The 23,478-nt window shown below is 38.5% G+C and overlaps 2 protein-coding genes across 2 annotated transcripts in view; both read left to right on the top strand.

The window, feature by feature from the left end:
• ZNF512 (zinc finger protein 512) overlaps positions 1-23,478 on the top strand; it is a 143,132-nt gene that overhangs the window by 33,214 nt on the left and 86,440 nt on the right. The window lies entirely within an intron of this gene.
• The window catches only part of GCKR (glucokinase regulator), a 34,914-nt gene continuing 12,585 nt past the window's right edge, over positions 1,150-23,478 (top strand). The window contains 16 exon segments of the mRNA XM_074284748.1: positions 1,150-1,281; positions 1,821-1,976; positions 3,128-3,244; positions 3,246-3,281; positions 3,635-3,708; positions 3,792-3,858; positions 4,030-4,083; positions 4,780-4,870; positions 7,892-8,001; positions 13,031-13,149; positions 13,926-14,024; positions 14,926-15,023; positions 15,412-15,488; positions 16,168-16,264; positions 16,944-17,041; positions 17,138-17,221. Of these exon segments, the coding sequence (XP_074140849.1) occupies positions 1,222-1,281; positions 1,821-1,976; positions 3,128-3,244; positions 3,246-3,281; positions 3,635-3,708; positions 3,792-3,858; positions 4,030-4,083; positions 4,780-4,870; positions 7,892-8,001; positions 13,031-13,149; positions 13,926-14,024; positions 14,926-15,023; positions 15,412-15,488; positions 16,168-16,264; positions 16,944-17,041; positions 17,138-17,221 (1,437 nt within the window). The 5' untranslated portion in view covers positions 1,150-1,221.

Raw genomic sequence — 23,478 nt, 5'->3', positions numbered from 1 at the left:
ATGCTTTCTCCCTCCCCCTTCCCTTTCTCACTCTCTTTTTTCTCTCTCTTTCTCATTTTCTCTCTCCCTCTCTCTCTCTCTCAGACAAATACTATACTCTTACATTTGTGTGTATACATATACACATGTATATAAATATATAGGTACATAAAAGAATGTGTTTTATTACATGAACAAAAAACCAGTCTTTCCACTTTTTACCCTCAAACTAGCAAACAAGCAAAATAATCATGCAAAGTCAAGCAAACAAATTCCCATAGTGGCCATGTCCAAAAGTCAGTATGCATATGTTTTGAAAATAAAAAGATTTAATTTTTTAAAAATGAAAAAAAATTATTTCAAACCAATAGGAAAAAAAATAAAGGGCCAGAGCATGTCTCACTTAGAAGGGCCAGAATCAATACCCAGATCCATGGGAAATGCTCGAGTACAACCCTTGCTAGATATTTATTTATACATTATTCTGTACATTTCTTAAAATCATTTAGGATGTCTCTTTGTGGTCACTAACTAGGCTGTAGCTGGGGCAGAGACGTGACTTAAATATCTTAGTATGGTACATTTAGTTTATATTTTTCCATGTCTATGGTAGGACTTTGTTCACATTTGGAGTTCTCTCTTTAACCTTTATTTTTCCTCTCTGGGGATGTGTGTGCTATGGAAGGGATGTGTGTGTGCTGAGTTGAGGAGGATCATGTAATCTGAACATGTGACAGAGGTTTGATCTATGGGTTCATTCAACCTCTGATCCTGAACATCCCAGAAGACCCTGATCTCTGATCTCTTGATTTCCAAGAGAATCCTGGTTCTAATCAGGGCTGTGTCTCCCTCCCTTTGAGTCTGTAGCCCTTCCTTACCTCCAGGAAAAGGACATATTCCCCCTAAGCTGCTACAGTTAAATGTTGGCCCTACTGTGGCTAGAGACAATCAAAAAGATTGGGGTATGGGGCAAAGAGAAGAGGAGGGAGGGGAAATATTAGGAGAGAGTTCAGAGGGCAGTCCTTCTCTTCCGTGGCATTTTTCAGGTTGAGAAGAAAGCTGAGATTTGGGTAAGGGAAAAGTGCCCCAGAGGGAGGTACATAAGGCCAGGGGAAGCGGGTTAATCATCAGTGGAACTCTGATAAGCCTCTGTCAGCTGGACATGGGATCAACACAGTCAGAGAAGAAAGGTTTTGTGAAGCTCGTGGGTCAGTCAAGACAGTGTGGCTGGAGTTTGAGACCATGCTTGGGACAAAACGATTTCAACATGTGATCGAGACCCCTGAGCCAGGCAAATGGGAGGTAAAACCACTTCTCTCTGTCTACATCCTTCCCCCAAAACTCTCCATTAGTTTAGCTCAAGGGGCTCTTCATCCTCTGTTCTGTCCTCCCACCCCATTTTCATTCCCTTATCCATTCTAGTTCTTCACCCCCTTCCCTCCCCCCAGTGAAATAAAGGTACCAAAGAGGGATCTAGTACTTGAGTCTGTGTCCACTCCCTGTATACCCTTATGCCTGTCAATGCTCCCCAAGTAAAGAGGCATGAGATGGGACCATTTCGGTCCTATTTCTGAAAGTTCAGCTTGATGCTCTTCCTATGAGAGACTTTACCTGATTCACTCAGGCAATTGGTTGATAACATATTGCAGTCTTTCTCTCTGAAATAGCTTTATTTGCATGTGTATTTTATTTACTTATTGTGAATATATGGTATCTTATCCAGTAGAACACAGGCTCCTTAAGAGCAAAGATTGTCTCAATTTTGTATTTGTATCCTGAGCTCCTAGTGCCTGGCACATAGTGGTAAATTCTTCTTGTTGATTGGTGTATCTCCCTTCTAGTTATCTGGATATGAAGCATCCTTGCCAATCACAGAAAAGTCAAATGCTCTGACTCAGGATTTAGATAAGGCAAATGCTGAACAAATTGTACAGCTCCTGGGGCAGTGCGATGCTGAGATCTTCCAGGAGGAAGGACAAATAATGCCGGCCTACCAGGTAACTCCTTAATAGCCTCAACCTATGTATACCAGTTTATACATTCCTAATCTAATCTCTAACTAGATACCTCCTTCCCCCCATTCTTGACAATGGTTTTCTGCCCTTGGATCCCAATCCCCTAGTTCAGCTTAATATTATATTTTTCTTCTCCCCTCTTCTATCATTTGTCATTATGTTTTCCTGGTTCTCTTAGCTCCACTGCATGACTTTACCTTCAGGATTCACGGTTCAATCCTGGACCCTCCAGTTCACTCCTTTTTACCCCAGTCCCTCTGGGCTTGTGCTGTCACTAGGTATAAAGAAACAATAGTCAGAGGAATCTAAGATCTACTTTCCTGGGCCTGTCTCCTCTTAACAAAACTTGAGTGTGCTTAATGTTTAAACTATACCCAATTTTAGTTAAAACTGGTTTCTGAAACTCCAGCAAACTTACTGATGCTGCAGTCATCTTTCCACCTTCTTTGTCCTGAGCACACCCTCCTGGTTGGTTTCTAGAACCCCAGTTCTGTTTTGCTGCTGCTCCATGCTTCTTGACCCCATCACTTCAGCATTGCAGGATATGACAGCTGACAGCAGACTCCGATGTAAAGCTGAGTTTCCAGCCACTCAAGGCCTTTGAGTACAATCAGAAAACATGTTCTACTCCTTGTTCTGAGGTGATAAGGGAGGCCCCATGTGAAATTCTCAGTTGAATTAGCATTACCTCCTCTGCTTATTGGTATTAAAACCATTCTAACCTAATCCAGGGTTGTTGCTTACCATTGCCCCAAATTCCACCTTCATGACAGAGAGACAGGCTACATACTAGAAATGTGTATGTTCTGAAGACACAGCTGTTTTAAATCATGTCTGCCAACGATCAGCTGTATGACTTTGGGCAACATCATTAACCTCTCTGGGTTATCTTGTCTCAATTAGCTTTCAGCCAAATGCGGAGTTGGGTTAATTGATCCAAAGAACTCCTAGTGTGGAAACTTCCTCCACAGATGCAGATTAGCAATCCATTTGTAACTGAGAGTAGCTGGATTGAGTGCTTGTTCATGGTAACTTATGTCAAGTTTTCCTGACGCCAAGGCTACCTCTTTGTGCTCTAGATTTCACTGCTTCTCATTTGTATTTCTCATTTATATATGGGGATGAGATGAGAGAAGTGGGGTGCTTCTCTTTACACCATTTCCATTTCTTCTTTGAAACCAGATCTTGGTAATAGTTATGGGTGTGTTACTTCTTAGGATCCTGAAGGGGGGCTTGTTGTTTTGAGTGGAGGGGGGAACCTCTGGTCGGATGGCATTTCTTATGTCAGTGAGTGTTTTCATCCCAATAATGCTGTTAACTCCATATCCACTGTCACCCCCACCCCTGCCTAGAAGTCCAGCTGATCTGAATTCCCAAATAAAACGCTCATCCTGATCATGGTTACTGCCCCTCTTCCCCAGCCCTCTTATATTTTCCCTGGTGTTCAGTTCTCTTGGACCACATCCTAGACATCTCCTCACACTCCAGCTATCTTATTTTTCCAATTTACCCTCATGAAAAAACATTTAAGCGTCTCACTCCATGTGAAGCTGAGGTAAGTCTTATACAAATAGAATTACCCAGTCTCTAGTCTCTAAGAGTTAAAATTCAAGCTTCCTTACCTCCTTGTTCCCTGACAGGTTTCCTTCAACCAGTTGATGAAAGGCTTGGGACAGAAACCTCTCTATACCTACCTCATTGCAGGGGATGACAGGTAAGGGGAACTTTTGACCTCTTTAGGGTTCTCAACTCCTTAATGTCCCAGGAGGACCACTGACCATGAGTTTGTCCTCTCAGGTCTGTGGTAGCCTCTAGGGAGGGAACTGAGGACAGCGCCTTGCATGGGATTGAAGAACTGAAGAAGGTCAGAGACAGCCAACGTCAGATCCCTTGGATGGACAATAGCTCTTGACCGTAGCGAGTTCCCTCATCACCTTTTCTCATTTGTGTCCTTTCTTGCACCCCCTGAACTTCTAAGATGTGGGTCTCCTTATCCAACTACCCCAGAAACCATGATATCCTCTGTCTCTTCTAGGTCACTGCAGGAAAGAAACAAGTGATTGTCATTGGCATTTCTGTTGGACTCTCTGTGAGTATGAATAAAGGAGTGGAATGGAAAGGTTTTGTAAGGAGGATGGGGATGGGGAGATAATGAGGAAGAGGATGGATCTGAAGTCTGGAAGAAGATAATAGACAGCATTAACATGATCTCAAGGCTTCAGAAGGATTGTAGTAAGGGGATAGGGTGCTTAACTAGGTGTCAGGAAAGGTCTCCGTTCTGCCTTTGGTTCTGAGCTTTAGATCATTATCTAAGACCATAAGTTTGCAGAATAATTTACATCTGTTATCTCATTTAATTTTATTATTCACATTTTATGGATGAGGAAACTAAGGTTAAGAGAAGTTTAAAAAGCTATCTGAGGTAAGATTAATGTTTAGTCGTATAATGCTTGGCATATGGTAGAGGAAGTTCCCACATCTGTGAAATCATGGATACTTGACTCATTGATGTACTTGGTCCTTCATCCCACTAATTCTGTCCTAATTCTGTGAATGTGAGAACAGAACACACATATTGCAGCAATAGCATTATTCTGTAGGTATTGATTTTGTGCCTACCTTGGTGCTTGTGTTAAGCTAGACATCTAGTTATATCTAGGGATATAGAAGAAGTATAAAATAAAATCTCTTTCTTCTGAGAGCTTATAGGCTAGTTTACGTCTATTTAATTAAAAAAAATTTGTTTTCATTATTCATTTCCTCTCATTCTCTTCCCTTATCTCAGGCTCCTTTTGTGGCTGGTCAGATGGATTTCTGTATGAATAATTCAGACATTTTCTTGCCTGTTCTAGTTGGGTTCAATCCAGTAAACATGGCTAAATGAGTCTTCTGAAGAGAAATATCAGGAATCTTCCACCTGAAAAGGTGAAAGCTTATGGTAGGTGAAACGGGTATATTTCCTGAAGGGAGAGGGGCTAATTACATCTTCAGGTCTTTCTGCTCTATTACTTGGTCTGGTGGTTGGGGAAGATCTCAACTAGTTATTGGAGAAATTAAACTCTTAACGTCTTTTGACTCCTGGATTAATAAACTCCCTATTTTTATAAGTTCTCTGAGGCTAGATGATTAGTCATGGAGAATGATTCCTATAGAGGCAGCTAGATAGTACAGGAGCTAGAATGCCCATTCTGGAGTCAGGAGGACTTGAATTGAAATTCAGCTTCAGACATTTAACACTTCTTAGCTGTGTGACTCTGGGCAAGTCACTTAACCCCAAATGATGTGACAAAAAAAACAAGAAGAAGAAGAAGAAGAAGAAGAAGAAGAAGAAGAAGAAGAAGAAGAAGAAGAAGAAGAAGAAGAAGAAGAAGAAGAAGAAGAAGAAGAAGAAGAAGAAGAAGAAGAAGAAGAAGAAGAAGAAGAAGAAGAAGAAGAAGAAGAAGAAGAAGAAGAAGAAGAAGAAGAAGAAGAAGAAGAAGGAAGAAGAAGAAGAAGTGATTCCTGAATTAGGCAGGGCTAGTAGTCCTTTTTAACTCTAAAATACTCCAGTCTAGTCTAATGTACACTCACATGTAAATGACTAATACTTTTAACCTTCCCAGGGCTGTACATAATTTAAAAGAAGACATTTATTAACATAAATTAATCTTAAATTGATTCAATTTGGACAATATGACTGAGGGAAATTTAAAATATCAAGTGGTGTTTATGAGCAAATAAGTTTACCATGCAGGTATAGCCTACTTTGTCTACTTATGAAACTATACATCTCCTGAAGTTATGCTAGTCATTTCAACAGACATTTACTTAAACCTGCCCTCAAGGAGCCCACAGCCTAATAGTGGAAACAAGATAGATGTAGAAACAAGCTATATACAGAAAAAATGGGAGAAAATCATTAGAGGGAAGGCATTAGAATTAAAGGGCATTAGGAAAGGCTTCCTGTAGAAGGTGGGATTTTAGCTAGAATTTAAAGAAATACATGAGAAGGGAGAGCATTTCAGATACAGGTATAGTTAATGAAAATGCTCAGCACTGGGAGACATGTATGTGAGGGGTAAGATGTAAGAAGGCAGAAAAAGTGGTGGAGGTGGAGTGAGTTATGAAGGTTTTGGATGCTGGAGGACTTGCCACTGTTGATTAAGGAGGGGGATAACATGGTCAGACCTGGGTTTTAGGAAGCACTTTGACAGCTGAATGGAGGATGGATTAGAGTGAGGAGAGACTTGGGTCAGGGAAATCAAACCATCAGGCCATTGCTATAGTTCAGGCATGAACTGACAAGCTCCTATACCACAGTGGGTTGGTAGTGTCAGAGCAGAGAAAGGAATGTATTTGAGAGATGGTACAAAAATAAAATTGAGGAACCTTGGCAACAAATTACACAGGGAACTATTCACAGGATAAACTATTTAATATAGCAGGTAGTAAATCCATGAATGTAGAAAATGTAACTTCAGGAAAGGGTGAAATAAATTAATGGATAATATAATGGAAGATAATTATTATTTTTCTTTCACATTTTCAATGACTATTATCATTCATTATTATTATTATTCAATGACAATATTAATGAATATTTATTATGTATCAGCTGAACCTTTATATAATTATTTTTTCAATTCAGTTTGATAATTCATGCCCATGTAGCCAAAGATAGCCTAATTCATTCACTCACACACTCATATGCTTATTTATCCATTTGTTCATTTATTTATTAACAAACATTTATTCAAATATACATCTTCTATACATCTTAACACCTTATAATTTGCTCCCACTTTAATTAAATGAAGGAAGATGTCTCTATCTAGTAGGCCCTAATCTTTACTGATAGTCCTTCAATAATTTTCTCGTCACTAGTATATTTCAGTATTCACAGATTTTCATATATATGCTTATATATATGCTGTAAGATAAATGAACTTGTCTGGATGGGCCTAATACAGTATAGTATTTCTAATGTGTAATAGTATTTTTAATATTCTTATGGTACTGATCTTGCAAGGGCTATCCAAAGGGTATGGCTAGCCACACAGTCAGCATTGGCAATGAATAAGATGAACAGGTGATCTTTAGGTTTGGAAATGGAAAGATATTATTAGTAGTAGCACTTATAATAACTCACATTACAAATTACTTTACATACATTATCTTATTTGATCTTTGGAATGACTCTGAGGAAGATGATTCAAGTATTATTGATATTTTCATTTCACAGATCAAGAAACTGAGACTCCCAGAAGTTAAATTACTTCAATTTATTTCTACTAAGCAAATATTTTCAGATGCTTATTAAATTCAAGGCACTGTATTAGGAGCTGGATTTACAAAATTTTCTCCCAAGATCACATTGCAAGCTATTGTAGGAACGGTTTTTCCATTACATGAGGGTTCTTTTGAGTAGCTGTGCTTTTGAAAATATTTCCTCTCTCAGTGTAGTGCCTCTTTGGACTCCCTCCTCTCAACTTATTTTTGAAGGTTGAATTCCCTGGGGAAAAGCTGCTTTAGGTTCAAAGTATTCTGTGGGTCCATATTCCTAAAAACTGTAGTTCTCCAGCTAGGTTTACAATTAGCTCAATGCAAAGGCGTTTACTGAAATGGCACAGAGTGAATAGTAGTAACAAAATGTTCCCTTCATAATTCTGGGGCTCACTCTCCCTCACACATGCCCAATGTGGTAGGAGGAGGGAACACATGCATGTGGCCAGGGCGACACAATGCCCACAGCTTGCCAGGGTAGCACATATTTATTACTGTGATGGCTCCCTACTGGACTAAATGTCCCAAGCTAGAGAGGCTTGGGAACATAGCGCTGCCATGGAAAGTCAAAGCAGAAACCTTACATCTGACCCCAGTCATTCACTCCCACCCATCAAACTTCTGTCTTTTTGGGCCCAGAAATGATCCCATTGAGGACTGGAATTCTACATTCTGTGAAATTGCACAACGGATGCAGAAGCTACAAGAGAAGCAGAAAGCTTTTGTACTCAACCCTGCAATTGGAGTAAGCTCTTTCCAACTTCTTTCTTCCTCTGCCTGGGCCTTTGCCCCTATCTTACCCTTTGGGGATTATCTGCCTTTCTAAATTTTCTGCTTACATGCAAATCTGTGTGCTCTTCAAGGTGCTCTGAAATGTCCACATTTGGAGGACAGTGATTCCTCATTTTATGAAAAGTTGAGCATCAGTTGAATTATTGAAAAAGACGGTGTGTTTTATAGTCATTCCCATTTTAACTTTCTAGATATTTTAATCTTTATTTCTGATTCTCAATTAGATTATTTTTGTTCAGTCATGTTTGGCTCTTTGTGATCCATTTGGAATTTCCTTGGCAAAGATATTGGAGCGGTTGTCATTTCCTTCTCTAGCTCATTTTACAGATGAGGAAACTGAGGCAAGCAGAGTTCTGTGATTTGCCTAGAGTCATCTAGCTAGTTAATGTCTTAGACAGGATTTGAATTCAGGTCGTGGTGACTTTCAGGCTCTATTCTCTACACTATCTAGTTGCCCTTTTAATGAACAACCAATATCTAATACTTTAGTTCTATTTCTCACTTCTCCCTTTTAATCTTTATGTTAATGATTGTAATTAGTGTAACACTGACTCTCTCCCTACTTCCTGAAGACCAAATATGTTACTTTTTATGTCTCCAATTATCATTCTCTACCAATGAAGAGAATATTATGAAAATGTTAAATCATAGGCTATATTAGTAAAATGACACTCTTAATTAAGGTTGGTAATCCCTATAGAAAAATTGGTTAATATAATATAAATAACCACTAAGTCAGATAGTAGATACAGAGATGGCCTCAGTCAGGAAAACCTGGGTTCCAGTCCCACCTCTGACTTATACCACAAGGCATACACTTAACGTTTCAGTGACCCAGGCAACTCTCCAAATTTCAAGCAGGTTCAGACTTATTTTATTGCTACCTCATCTGAAATTCCTTATACCAGTGAAATCATAAGTTCAGCCCCAAAAAATGAATTCACCTTCTAAGTTTGGATCCATGTGTTTTTAAAAATAGTGCACACCTGTATGTCTTCCCACTCTTTCTGCTTCCCTCTATCAAACTGGAGAAAGTCCTTTTTCCAGCCTCCTGGCCTCCCACATCTCTTCCCTGAGGTATCTTCTCTAACTTGTACCTTGGCCACCATCCAGCTTTATTTTTGTCTCAATCTAGATTTCTCCCTATGTTGCTATGTTTGCTTAGTATATGGAGGAACTACTGATGTGATATCATTACCTATCCTATGCATGTGAAACAACAGTTTTTAGATGAAAAAAGAAAACAAAAAAACAAAGGGGGAGAAGAATAGTCTTTTAACATGAAAGCCAACCATTTCCACCATAATACTCTTCCTCTAGACTATAGGTACACCATTTCCATCTTTCTGCGAGGCAGTTGGAGTTAAGTAACTTGCCTAGAGTCATACAGCTAATGAGTGTTAATTATCTAAGGGTAGATTTTAACTCAGTTCCTCCTGACTTCAGAGCTGGTATTCTATCCCCTGTGCCATCTAGCTGCCCCATAGGTTCACTGTTTCCAACAAAAAGGAATCCATTCTCTTTCTCTCTCTTTTTTCTCTTTCCCTCTCTCCCTCATCATCATTTTTTACAAAATATATTTGTTTAAAACTTAAATAGAAAAAACATTGTCATGTGCAAAGAAGAACATAAGGGAAGATTTAAAATGTATAGCAGTAAATTTCTATTTCAAAAAAGTGTATATAATAATAGAAGACGTATTCAGAAATGTACATTTTTTTCTTTGCTTCCTTGTAAGTTTTCTTTTGTTTTCTATTATGTACTTTTTACTTCCTTTCCCTCCACCCACGCAGGCTATAGTTAAGCATAAATATATTTATGTGTGTGTATACAAACATATATAATACACATATATCTTTATACATGTGCATATACACATAACTATACCTATATATACATAGATACCTATAATTCTGCATAGATATAGACATACATTCATATGTTTCTGTGTAAGGTTACACTATGCTTGTTTGCCCTCTGTTTTTCTGAAGGTGTATAATATTATTCTTCTTAGATCCAAATCTTTTCAAATTTTTCAAAATCTACTAACTCATTTCTTATACCACAGAAATATTTTAACCCTTAGTATCTAGTTGTTTTGAGTAGTCTAAAACAATATTAATATGGCTGACATATATACTGCATATATGCTAATATATATATATATATATATATATATATACTATAGTATCCCTATTTTTCTCTTTTGATTATTTTAATTTTAACTTTGAGATCAATGATTACTACCCTTGCTTTTTTTCTCTAAGAAATTCTACTTCTGATCATTATTATTGTATTTGTGTGTACCTCTTCTTCCCTATCCCTGATGCCTTTTCTATATTACTTTAACATCTATTTTGTATTACTACTCCTCCTCCCCAGGAATCTCCCCTAACCCTTTCCCTCCTTCTTTATCCCATTTCCATTTAATCTACACACCTTTCCATACTGAATCTTACCCTATTCCTTTCCTCTCCTATTTCTTTATTTTCCCTGTTCTAATTTCTTTATAAATTTGGAAAGGTTTTATGTCCTTTTAGAGATATGTATATATGTATTGTTCCCTCTTTAAGCCATTCCCAATGGGAGTGTGATCTCAAAGCTACCACTCCACCTCCCATATCCAATTTCTTTGTATTAGTTCTTGCTATTGCACCTCATTTGTATAACATAATTATTATTTTTACCTTTTCCTATGCAATTTTGCTTTTTAGAATTATATCATATTCAGCTTTACCCCAGTCTTTCTTTTGAACTACCTAATTCTTAATGACAATATTAGACAAATGGTTTACATTTCCATGTATAAAACATAGTTTGTTCTTATTGAATCCCTTGAAATTAGTTGTTATTTACCTTATATTTCTCATTGTGTCTCATATTTCAGTTTTTCTATTAAGTTCAAGGTTTCTTGCAACAAAATCCTGAAAGTGTGGCAATTTGTTGAATATTAAATTTTTTTTCCATTCAGGATTATGATTAGTTTTCAGCTGTAACCCTAGTTCTTTTGATCTTCAATATATAGTATTCCAAGATCTGTGGTCTTTTATTATAGCTGCTGTCTTATATAATTCTAACTGTGACTCCAGCATATTTGAATGTTTTTTGTTGTTGTTAATTGTAAAATGTTCTCTTTGATCTGTGGGTTTTAAAATTTAGCAATAATGTTCCTATATGTTTTCCTTGTAGAATCTCTTTCAGGTGGTGATTGGTGGGGATTTTTTTTTCCCTATTTCAACTTTTCCCTCATGTTCTATCACTTAAGGACTTTTTTGGTCATGGCTTTCAAGTAATCCAATTATTCTTATGTTTTCTCTTCTTAATCTGTTCTCTAGATCTGTTGTTTTCTTATGAGATGTTTCACATTCTCTTCTATTTTTTCATTTTTTATATTTTGTTTTGTTATTTATTGATCTCTTTCACTGGCTTCTCTTGCCCAATTCTAATTTTCTTTTGCTTTTTTTTTTTTGGTTGTTGTTGTTACTGAGGCAATTGGGGTTAAGTGACTTGCCCAGGGTCACACAGCTAGGAAGTATTAAGTGTCTACAAAATGATTCAAACCAGTTCCACTTGTTCAGTTATGAAGAGAGCCATCTACACCCAGAGAGAGAACTGTGGGAACAGAGTGTGGATCACAACATAGCATTCTTACTCTCTCTGTAGTTGTTTGCTTGCACTTTGTTTTTTTTTTCTTCGTTTTTCTTTTTCTTCCTTCTTGATCTGATTTTTCTTACAGCGAGATAACTGTATAAATATGTGACATATATTGGATCTAACATGTATTTCAACATATTTAACATGTATTGGACTAACTGACAGCTAAGGAGGGGAAAATTTGGAACAAAAGGTTTTACAGGGGTCAAAGTTGGAAAAATTTCCCATGCATATGCTTTGTAAATAAAAAGCTTTAATTAAAAAAAAGTAGTATTAAGTGCCTGAGGCCAAATTTGAACTCAGGTTCTCCTGACTTCAAGGTCAGTACTCTATTCACTATACCATCTAGCTGCCCCTCCACTTTTCCAAGAGTCATTTTTTTTTTTTCCCTTTAAGATTCTAGATGTCCTTTTTCAGTTGGTTGACTTTCTTTTCATAATCTTCTTGTTTTTCTTTTTCTTATTTCCCCCCTAGTTTCTCCCATTTGCTTTTTAAAGTCTTTTTTGGGCAGGTAACTATTCAGTATTACTCTGTGAGGTAAGAGAGTTTTTGTTTTTTTTTGTTTTTTTTTTAACTTGGGTTTTCCCATATTAACTTTCTATGGTTGAGTTATTTCTCCTTTGCCTGCTAATTATTTTTTAAGTAAGCTCTTGTTGGTGCAAACACCTCTAGTCTTACAGTGGGAGTGGGAGCAATGGGTGCCTTTGGTCTCAGGCTCTCCTTGAGTTCTCCCCTGTCCCCGGCCAGCAGTCCCTCCCCACTGCTTCTGCATTCACCAAGAGGGTGCTGGTTCCTTTTCTCCCTGGCAGCCTCTTAGCAGCACAGCTGGGCCCCCTGTTCCTTATCAGCAGAGGTTCCTTCAATCCACCCTGCTCAGACCCTGGATTTCCCCCAGTTCTGGGAAATGAAAGTGCCTGTAGCTGGGGGAGAAACCAGGCTAACTCCAGGGGTCTCTGGGGAAGTTTCAGGGAGCTAGCCCAGAGGCGTTTCCCACTCTATCTCCAGTGGCCCTGGAGGGAGCCATTCTGGCTGACTTGTCCGGGTTTTTGACCCCTCTCTGCTTGCCCTGAAGCGCAGTTTTGTCTCGTGGTGGTGGTGGTGGGGAGCTGGAGAACTTGGGATTTTCTGACCACTCTGCCTTCTCCTCCCCCTTTCCGCCTACCTCCCACCCTCATCTTGCCAGTTCTTTCTTTTGGCAGCAAGGTTGGCTGAAATGGCTACCTCAGGTCACCCTGACATCCCTCTCTCCTGGGAAAAGTGCCTTTAGTATCTCCCGGTCAATTGGGGTTTTGATTGTTTTTTACCTCTCCCCATCTTATTCCCCTCAGCCCGAAGGACTCAGTGGTTCCTCCAGAATGAAGGGAGGAAGTGCTACCAAGATCCTTCTGGAAATGCTGCTGTTGGCAGCTCACCACACTGTGGAGAGGGACGTGGGAGCCCTACGCAGGTAGGCAGCAGGGCAGGGCCAGCCAGGCTCAGGAGGGGCCGGAGGGAAGGTGGGGGAGGGAAGAAACAGAGGAGTGGGCAAGCGAAGCCCAAGAGAGAGCTTGGAAAGCAAGATGGCAGGCACGCCTTCAGTTCAACCCAAGGCCTGCATAGTCAATGTCTTCCAGACCAAAGTACTGTTTTAAGGACCCAAAGACAATACAGTCCTGGACCTCATGCAGCTCATTCTATTCAAATGAATAATGCTCCCTCTGGGGAGCTGCAGAACCTGATTTGGTTCCAAAGGTTCCTCAGGATTCCCGAGACCCTAACCCAAACATAGGGCCTATTTAGGGGCAGACGCGAACCCATGGAGTATCCAGAATGAATCCAATTTCTGGGGGAGACTTTTGACCTAGAAGGACTCAAGATCAAGGCCAGACGGTTCAGAGTGGTTTTAGACCATATCTCTACTTGTAAGGGTATCTTGGAGGTGCTGAGGTGGGATCAGCACCTTCTCAGCATCCAACGATGGGTTTCCAAAGGTCTCTGCCATCTGCTTCCCAGCCTCCCAGGAAGTTCCTCTGTATCCTCTCTGTTAGCTAGCAATCTACCAAGGTTTCTTCTGCTCTTCCTGTTGTCAGCCTGACCAATGTACTCCTTTAAGGTCTAGATTTCTGTATCTATTTGGAAATCATGCTTCCCTACGGGAAGGATTCCATTCTTAGGGATAAGGCAGAGCCTGGGGACTTTGGGGCGTTCTAGAGCTAGAAGGGAGCTGTCTTTCACTTCTCCTAGCTGTCTCCTAGAGATCTTAAGAACATTTGAACGAACACATAAAGTCACCTACAGCCAAGGCCCCAAGATTGCAACACTGATGAAGCAGGCAAGCACCAGGTGATGATGGGACAGGGCTAAAGTGGTGTGAATCAGGAACAATAGAAATTTAAGGGGAGCACTGTGAATCTACAAGGGGGTGGGTGTTATAAAAGTCCTTCCTTATTCTCTTCTTGGATGATAGTAATCTGTTTTTGGTTTCTTCTTTTTTTTGGGGGGGGGGAAGCCTTGGTTGTTTCTTCTGTGCTTGGCTAGCACTTTCCTTCTCTCTCTTCCTCCTTGCCTCTATTCTTTTCTTCCTCCCTCCCTCCCTCTCTCTCTCTGTCTCTGTCTCTCTTCATCTCTCTCTCTTTCTGAATTTTTCTATAGTGATAATGATGAGAATGATGAGGTTAGTGGCAGTCAGAGAATTGTTAAAATTTTTGTGTTTAGCACAAAGGTTCTTCATAAAAGAATTCATGAAACCCCAAATTATTAATTGATAAAAATGAAAGTTTATTGTTGAACACAAAGCCAGTTCTGCTAAGAGACTGACTTCTTTAGCAGCAAAGTCCTATTAAGGAAATGGAGGCTGGCACTGAGAAGAGAAGGCCTTCTCAGCGGGCAGGCAAGCTGCTTTGGACCTTCTACAAAGAGTGAGTTTTCATTACCCTTTAAAAAGGAGTCTTGAGGCTTCAGGAAGCTAAGGTTTCCGATGCTTATCAAGATCCAGCCCAGATCTCCTATTGGTATTAACAACACTTCAAAGGGGTGCTTTTTGACCAGGGTTTCTAATTGAATCAAAGGCTCTGGCATTCCTGAAAGATAATTTATCTGGGGGAGACTCCAAAGAGATCACAGATCAAAAGGAAACAGTTTCAGAATGATAATCTTAAAGGGAACAGTTTCCGTCCCCCTTCAATATGTTCTCAAATTTTCTAACTTTTGAAATAACTCTACTAATTTCTGACACTGTTTCCAGTCTGCAGAAGAAGGGTCGAGTGTACCTGGTTGGTTGGCAGACTCTAGGTATTATTGCCATCATGGATGGAGTGGAGTGCATTCACACTTTTGGTGCAGGTGGGGTCCCAGTCCAGCCTGCCTCTCTGACCCACCTTGCTAACCCCATCTACCTCTTCATCTCAACACTTTTCTTTCCTCAATTCAGTGGGACTCCTAACCCAACATTTCTCCTACCCTTATCTAACCTGAAGCCTCTATCTAATAGTTGCTTCCTAACTCAATCCAATTCTCTAACTGTATTAGTCCAAGTTTCAAGTACCCTTAGGTATCTCTCCCTAAAATCCCATTTTCTTCCAGGTTTGGATCCCTGTTTTCTGATCCTATTCCAGTCCCAAGTCTCAGATCTTGAAGTCTGCTCCCTTCCCTATGTTCATATGCTTTCATGCTCTTATGACAATCTTTAAAAATCTGATACAAATAACTGTTTCTCTTCTAAACTTATTAGATTTGCAAGATGTTCGAGGCTTCTTAATTGGTGATCATAGTGACATGTTTAATCAGAAGGAGGAAATTGTGGCCCAGGTTGGAAGCTGTTGGGGAAGATAAAAATTGGAGAGATAGTGATGGGCTTGAGAAGAGTCGTGGCCCCTGGGAAAACCCAGGGGATGTCAGGAGAGTCCATGGGGAGGTATTGGAATTTGTTGAGAGTGAAGGGTTTTTGGGCAAGGCAAGGCAACTGGCCTGTATTAAGCATTTACAATGAGACAACACTGTGCCAAGGGAAGCAGATACAGGTGCAAACAAAACCAAAGGCTGATCATGCCCTTAAGAAGCTTAGATTCTAATGGCAGCAAACAACTCACAAAAGGATTGAAAAGCAGGAGATGGGACTATGTTCCAAGAAAACTTATCTAGGGGGATATGCCTTCCCCAGGAGGGGCTGACTCCAAAAGGGATCACAGCTCAAAAGGGAACACAGTTTTAGAGTGATTATCTTAAAGAGAACATAGTTTGGGGACATGGCTTTGAAGTCTGGGAAGTCAGGAGGAGACTTGGGGGAGGAATGAAGGCCCAATAACAAAGCTTCTCCAAGGAAATGGAGGAAAAGGAGGGACTCACTATGGGAGGAGAAGGAGAGAAAGCCACAGAGATAACTGGGAGTGGTTGGGGCCAGGGGGATGAAGGAGACATAGAAGCTAGGAATCATAAAGGTTTGGGGGAAATGTGGTTGGATTTCTCCTCTTTTTTCCTTCTACCTCAGGGTCCACAGTTCTCTTTTTCCGGAGAAGATTTCCTCACTTCTATCCTGCCATCCCTCACTGAAAAGAACACTGTGCTCTTCATCTTCACCCTGGATGGTGAGAGGGGATTCGTAGGGAGGAGAGGGTAGAAGGAGTGGTGGTTGTACCCTCCATGCAGTATAGTTTTATGGTAATCTGGCCTTTGGTCTTTGTGTTGCGGTTTGGAAGGGGACCCCCAAAATTTGGGATCATGTGAGGTGTCTCAAAGGAAATTTGAAGGCTTGAACCCATCTCCTTAGCCAAAGGGCAGTTTATTGTAATTTTACAGTATCACAAGAGGACTGAATTCTAAGAGAATTCAGCAAAGAAACAGAAGCAAGGAGACACATTTATCCACTTTCTATCATTAACCTTCTAATTCTATTCCTTAGGCGTGATCTCCAGAATTTGGTTATCACTGAAAAGATTTATCCCTGTTGTCTCAGGAGTTTGGTTCTTGGGACCATCCTGAGGCCAGAAGCTATCTGGCAGTCAGCAATGGATTGAGGAGTGGTCTGTTCAGAATCAGACAGATTGTTGTTCTCAGATTGGGAATGTGGGAACTCCTGAGGCAGATTCCAAAGCCAGAAGATTTAGGATTGCTGACTTATTGTTAGAACAGAAGCCCCCTAAAACCAGGGGACCATAAAGTCATGTTGCATCATTTGGGGGGTAGTCCCCAAGTTCATACACAGTTTGTTCACTTGATTCTCCCCAAAGAGAATTTAGGTTTTGATCCCTTCTCCCTCTGTCCTAGACAACCTCACAGAAGTGGAAATGTTGGTGGAGCAGGTGAAGAAGAAGACTCCTAATATCCAAGTCCTGGCACACAGCACAGTGGGACAGTACTTACCAGTGAGAAACAGGAGAGACGGGAGGGGGTGATGGGAAGTGCATGGCTGGAGCATCCCATGTCTGCCATACTTATCCTGTTTCCATTTCTATCCTCAGTCCTCACTGAAAAAGCTCTTTCCATGCATGATCAGCATCACATGGCCCCTGCTTTTCTTTGACTATGCGGGTAACTTCATCCAGGTTCATCAATCATTCTTACTTATATATTGCTCAAAGAGAATATTTTCTTCAAACTCTGTGAAGCAAGTAGTAAAATATTATTATTCCCATTTTACAGTTAAGGAAATGGAGATTTAGAGAAGTAAAGTGATTTTGCCCATGATCCCAGTATTAGTAAAAAATACAGAAGAGCTCTGGTATAGAGCACAGGCCCTGAAGTCAAGAGGATCTGAGTTCAAATCCAGCCTCAGACACTTAACACTTCCTGGCTATGTGATCCTGGGCTTAACCCCAATTGTCTCAGAAAATAAAGAGCTCTGGTTTTAGAGTTAGTAACTTTGGTTCAAATTCTACTTATGTGAGGTTGGGCAAGTCTCTTACCTCATTTTCCTTGACTATAAAGTGAAAGGCTTGGGTAGCTGGTCTCTGGGCTACCTTCCAGTTCACCTCTATGATCCCGAGTATCAAACATTGGACTTGAGTTCATGTGCCTAGTCATTCTTGCCCCTCCATCATGCTGTGGTGTTCTCAGTAAAAGAAATGTAGATAAAGAAACTGCTCAAGGAGGGAGGCTGAAAGGCAAGAATTTAAAAAAAAATGAATTTTACTAATTTTTTTTCTGAAGCAATTGGGCTGGTGCTCTATCTACTGTGCCACTTAGCTACCCCTTAAAAATGTATTATATTATTATTTTAAAAGTATCACAGACATTCCTTCTTTACCTCTCATCTCCTCACATTTACTCTACTTTTATAATGAAAAAAATTAAGCAAAATCAGTCATTTAGCTCAGTTTTGTGTAGTTCATTAAGGTTTGCAAAGTGCTTTAAATATTTGTGTTATCTCCTTCAATCTTCAGAATAACCCTGTGAGGTAGATATTTTTTTTCCCATTTTATAACTGATGGAATTGAAGTTTAGAGAAGTTGAGTGATTTACCCAGTGTCACAGAGCTGGTTCATGAGTACATGTGGCAGGTCTTCATGGCTCCCAGATTGGGGCTTTATCTGCACTAATTGATACATCATGGTTGACCTTCCTCGGCAGTATTTGGTTTGACAATGAATTCCACATCTGTAGAAAGCTGGTAATTTAACACTGTCCTGCGCCACTTCTGGGAATGTGACAGTAAGGCAGGCTGGGTACATTCTTTTTCCTCTAGATCACTAGGCAGAATGAACTTCCAAGGCAAGAGGCTGTTGTGACACAGGTGACACAACACCTGAAGGTGCCTGCAACTGTATTAATATATGTGTTTATTGAACACCAACTCTCTCTTTTACTGAAGTCATCCTTTGAAGTCTCATCACTAGGTTCTTGAAGGTCCCATCAGCCGAGCACAAACTTTAGGGTTATAGGATTATAGATCTAGAACTAGAAGAAAGTTAGAGGTCACCTACTCCCACTTCATTTTTTATCTGGGAAACTTAGGCTCAGAGAAGGTAGATGAAGGTGTGGGATTTGAAGGGTGGATCTTGTGGCTACAATCTTGGCACTCTTTCTGTAGCTGTATACTGTGTCCCACACCTACTACTTACCTATCAACCTACTAAGGTGGACAGGTTTGGAGTATGGCCCAAGTGTGATAGATTGTGTATCTTTTTTCCCCCTACTTTTCATTTCTTGTAAACAACATATTGCTGGATTTTGTTTCTAATCTATTTTACTATTCTCTTCCATTTTATGTATGAGTTCATCTCACTAAAATTCATAGTTATGACTGTGTATTGTGAATTTTCCTTTATCCCTTTTTTGGTATTCTTTTTTCCCTCTTTAATCTGCCCTCCCTCTTATTCTACTCCTTACTTTTCTTAGCCCTTTTTCCTGCTGTTTTCCTCTTGAGTGAAATACATTTCTATACCCAACTATATATGAATATGCATTTTTCCCTTCTTTTGACCAGTTCAGATGAGATGCTCTTTCCTCTTTGTATAGATTCTACTTGTGCTCCCCATTTTTAATTTCCTCCATTTTTCTTCTCCCTTTTTCATCCCAGTTCCCATGTATTCCCTCTCTCCTTTACCTTTTTAAAAAGATCATTAAAATTCAACAATCAAGACTAAGTCCTCTGTCTAAATAGATTCCCTCAATGACTCTTGATAGAGTTCTGAGATATATCATTTTACCATATAAGAATGTAAACAATTTAATCTTGTTTAGTTTACCTTTTTACACTTCTCCATGACTCTTTTGTATACCAAATTTTCTACTCTTCATCAGTGTTTTCATCAGTAGTGCTTGTTAAATCTTTTATTTTATTAAAGTTCTATTTTCTGCAAATTAAGACAACTCTGAGATACCACTACACACCTGTCAGATTGGCTAAGATGACAGGAACAAATAATGATGAATGTTGGAGAGGATGTGGGACAACTGGGACACTGATACATTGTTGGTGGAGTTGTGAAATAATCCAGCCATTCTGGAGAGAAATCTGGAATTATGCCCAAAAAGTTATCAAAACTGTGCATACCCTTTGATCCAGCATTGCTGCTATTGGGCTTATATCCCAAAGAAATACTAAAGAGGGGAAAGGGACCTGTATGTGCCAAAATGTTTGTGGCAGCTCTTTTTGTAGTGTCTAGAAACTGGAAGATGAATGGATGTCAATCAATTGGAGAATGGTTGGATAAATTATGGTATATGAAGGTTATGGATTATTATTGCTCTGTAAGAAATGACCAGCAGGATGAATACAGAGAGGCTTGGAGAGACTTACATCAACTGATGCTGAATGAAATGAATAGAACCAGAAGATCGCTGTACACTTCAATGTTGTATGAAGATGTATTCTGAGGGAAGTGGATATCTTCAAAATAAAGAAGATCCAACTCACTTCCAGTTGATCAATGATGGACAGAAACAACTACACCCAGAGAAGGAACACTAGGAAGTGAATGTAAATTGTTAGCACTACTGTCTATCTATCCAGGTTACTTACACCTTCGGAATCTAATACTTAATGTGCAACAAGAAAATGGTATTTACACACATATATTGTATCTGGGTTATATTGTAACATATGTAAAATGTATGGGATTGCCTGTCATCAAGGGGAAGGAATAGAGGGAGGGAAGGGATAATTTGGAAAAATGAATACAAGGGATAATATTATTTAAAAATTACTTATGCATATATACTGTGGAAAAAAATTATAAATTTAAAAAATAAATAAATAAATATTTCCCAGAAAAAAAAAAATAAAGTTCTGTTTTCCTCCCATAGGATTGCACTCAGTTTTGCTGCATGAGCTATCCTTGGTTGTTAGCCTAAATCTTTTGCCTTCTGGAATATTGTATTCCAAACTCTGGTTCTTTATAGTGATTACTGATACATCTTACGTGATACTTACTTTTGGTTCCTTGATGCTGAAATTTCTTCTTTCTATCCACTTGCAATATTTTTTTCCTTTGACTCTGAGATCTGGATTTTGGCTATATTATTTTTGAGAATTTTCATTTGGAGGTTTTAGAAGTTAACAGGTAAATTATTTTTATTTCTTTTTCCTCTGGTTTTAAGAGATCTAGGCATTTTTTCTTTCATTTTATCATATTTTATTTTCATTTTTATTAATATCTTTTACATATATTTTTCCATTTCTATTCATATCTTTATTTTATCATATTTTAAGAAATACATCTGCATCAATTTTTGTTTTGGCTTTTGGTCATGGCTTTTAGGTAGTCCTATGATTCTTAATATTTTTTCTCTTTAATCTGTTTTCCAGATCAGTTGTTTTTGTTATGAGAGACTTTACATTTTCTTCTATTTATTCAATTTTTTACTTTATTTTAATATTTCTTGATGTCTCAGGGAGTTATTAATTTTTATTCCAATTTTCTAATTTAGTAATTCTAATTTTCAGGCTTATTTTCCTTGGTAATATTTTATTGTTCTAAGTTGTTGATTCTTTTTTTCACATTTTTTATCTGTGGGTTCATTTCTTTCTCCACTTTTTCCTCTATTGTTCTTTTTTGGTTTAAAAAATAATAATTTTTAGCTTAAAAACAAACAAACAACTCTTGCTTTATCTCTTCCAAATATCCTGACTGGTCTTATACCTAAGCCCCCCGACTGAACCTTTGTCCTTTGCTTGTAGATATTTTTGAATCATTCTTTTCTTCTGAGCTTCTGTCTTATATTTCCCTATCACTATAATGGCTCTTTATGGTGGGATTCTTTTTGTTGTTTTTATTGTTTGCTTATTTTTCCTTAAAAAATTTGTTTTATTAAAAAAAAAAAGAATAAGAAAAAAGAAAAACAGAAAAGGAATACAAAACAAAAGAAAACATTGTCATGTGCCCAGCTGAACATCAGGGAGGATGGGTTCAAGAAAGTATGTATATTAATGGAAGAAATTATATTTATGAGTGTCCATTTTTTCTTTACTTCCTTGTAAATTGTTCTTTTGTTCTCTGTTGTGTACCTTTTTTACTTTATTCCTTTTTTCTGCCTTTCATCCCTCTGACAAGCAGGCTATAATTAAGAAAGGATATATTTATGTAGATAAATATATAGATATATATTCATACACATATATACATATATTCCCTATCCCTGATGACACTTTGTTTTAATTCTGCTCCTTAACTTGCCTTGCTGTTACTAAATCTCCCCCCATTCATGGATACCTCTCTTTTCTTTTTCCCTCACCATTTGCTTCCTTGTCCACCCATCCTTCCTCACTTATGTCTTTATACATTTTGAAGGATGCTATACCCTTCATGATATATATGCAGTGTTGCCTATTTAATCCATGAGTAGGTTTTCAGAACTATGAGTCTTCCTCCTCCCTCCCTGCCTCTGTATCTATTCTTCTTCTGCACCTCATTTGTATATGATTGCGATTTTTATCTTAACTGCCCCAATCTTTCCTTCGAACTACTCTATTGTTGATGCCAATCTTAAACACATGATAAACATTTCCCATATTAAAAAACAAAAAATTTGTCCATGTTGAGTTCCTTGAAATTGAGCTTTGATATTGGCTCTTATATGTTAAATTTTCTATTAAGTTCAGATTTGGTTACTAGGAAGTCCTAAAAATATGCAAGTTTGCTGAATATTTATTTTTTTCATTCAATATTAAAGATAATTTTTCTAGATATGATATTTTGGGGCATGACCTGGTTCTTTTGGTTGTTGGTAGATACGATTCCAGGACCTACAGTCTTTTTACTGCTGATAAATCCTTCATAATTCTGATTGTAGTTCCAGTGCATTTGAATTGTTTTTTCTTGTTTCTTGCAAAATTTTCTCTTTGATCTGGGGGTTTCAAAATTTGGCATTAATATTCCTATGTGTTTTCCACAAAGGATCTTGTTGAAGTGGTGAATGTGGATTTTTCTGTTTCTACTTTCTCCTCATTCTGTCACTCCTGGACAATTTTCTTTTCTTTTTTCCCCCCTTTTTAAATTAAAGCTTTTTATTTTCAAAACATATGCATGAATAATTTTTTAGCATTAATCCTTGCAAAATCTTGTGTTTCAATTTTCCCCCTTTCCCTCCCACCCTCTCCCCTAGATGTCAAGTAAGACAATATTTGTTAAACATGGTAAAAAACATATGTTAAATTCAATATAGGCACATATATTTATAGAATTATCTTGCTACACAAGATAAATCAAATCAAAAAGAAAAAAATGAGAAAGAAAACAAAATGCAAGCAAACAACAACAAAAATAGTGAAAATTCTATGTTGTGGTCCACACTCAATTTCCACAATTCTCTCTCCGGTGTAAATGGCTCTCTTCATTGCAAGATCATTGGAACTAACCTGAATTATCTCATTGTGAAGAGAGCCACATCCATCAGAATTGATCATTGTATAAGTCTTCTTTTTGCCATGTATAATGATCTCCTGGTTCTGCTCATTTCACTCAGCATCAGTTCATGTAGGTCTCTTCAGGTCTCTCTGAAATCATCCTGCTGGTCATTTCATTTACATGAACTGATGCTGAGTGAAATGAGCAGAACCAGGAGATCATTGTATACAGCAACAACAATACTACATGATGATCAATTCTGATGGATGTGGCTCTCTTCAACAATGAGAGGATCCAAATCAGTTCCAATTGATCTGGAACGAACAGAACCAGCTACACCCAGAGAAAGAACACTGGGAAATGAGTATGGACCACAACATAACATTTCCACTCTTTCTATTATTGTTTGCTTGCATTTTTTGTTTTTTTCTTCTAAGGTTATTTTTAACCTTCTTTCTAAATCCGATCTTTCCTGCACAACAAGATAACTATATAAATATGTATTCATATATTGT

The sequence above is a fragment of the Sminthopsis crassicaudata genome, chromosome 2, assembly GCF_048593235.1.
Source record: "Sminthopsis crassicaudata isolate SCR6 chromosome 2, ASM4859323v1, whole genome shotgun sequence".
In the NCBI taxonomy this organism is placed as follows: domain Eukaryota; kingdom Metazoa; phylum Chordata; class Mammalia; order Dasyuromorphia; family Dasyuridae; genus Sminthopsis; species Sminthopsis crassicaudata.
The sequence above is the reverse complement of the archived record's forward strand: the minus strand, read 5'-3'. Positions and strand labels throughout refer to the sequence as shown.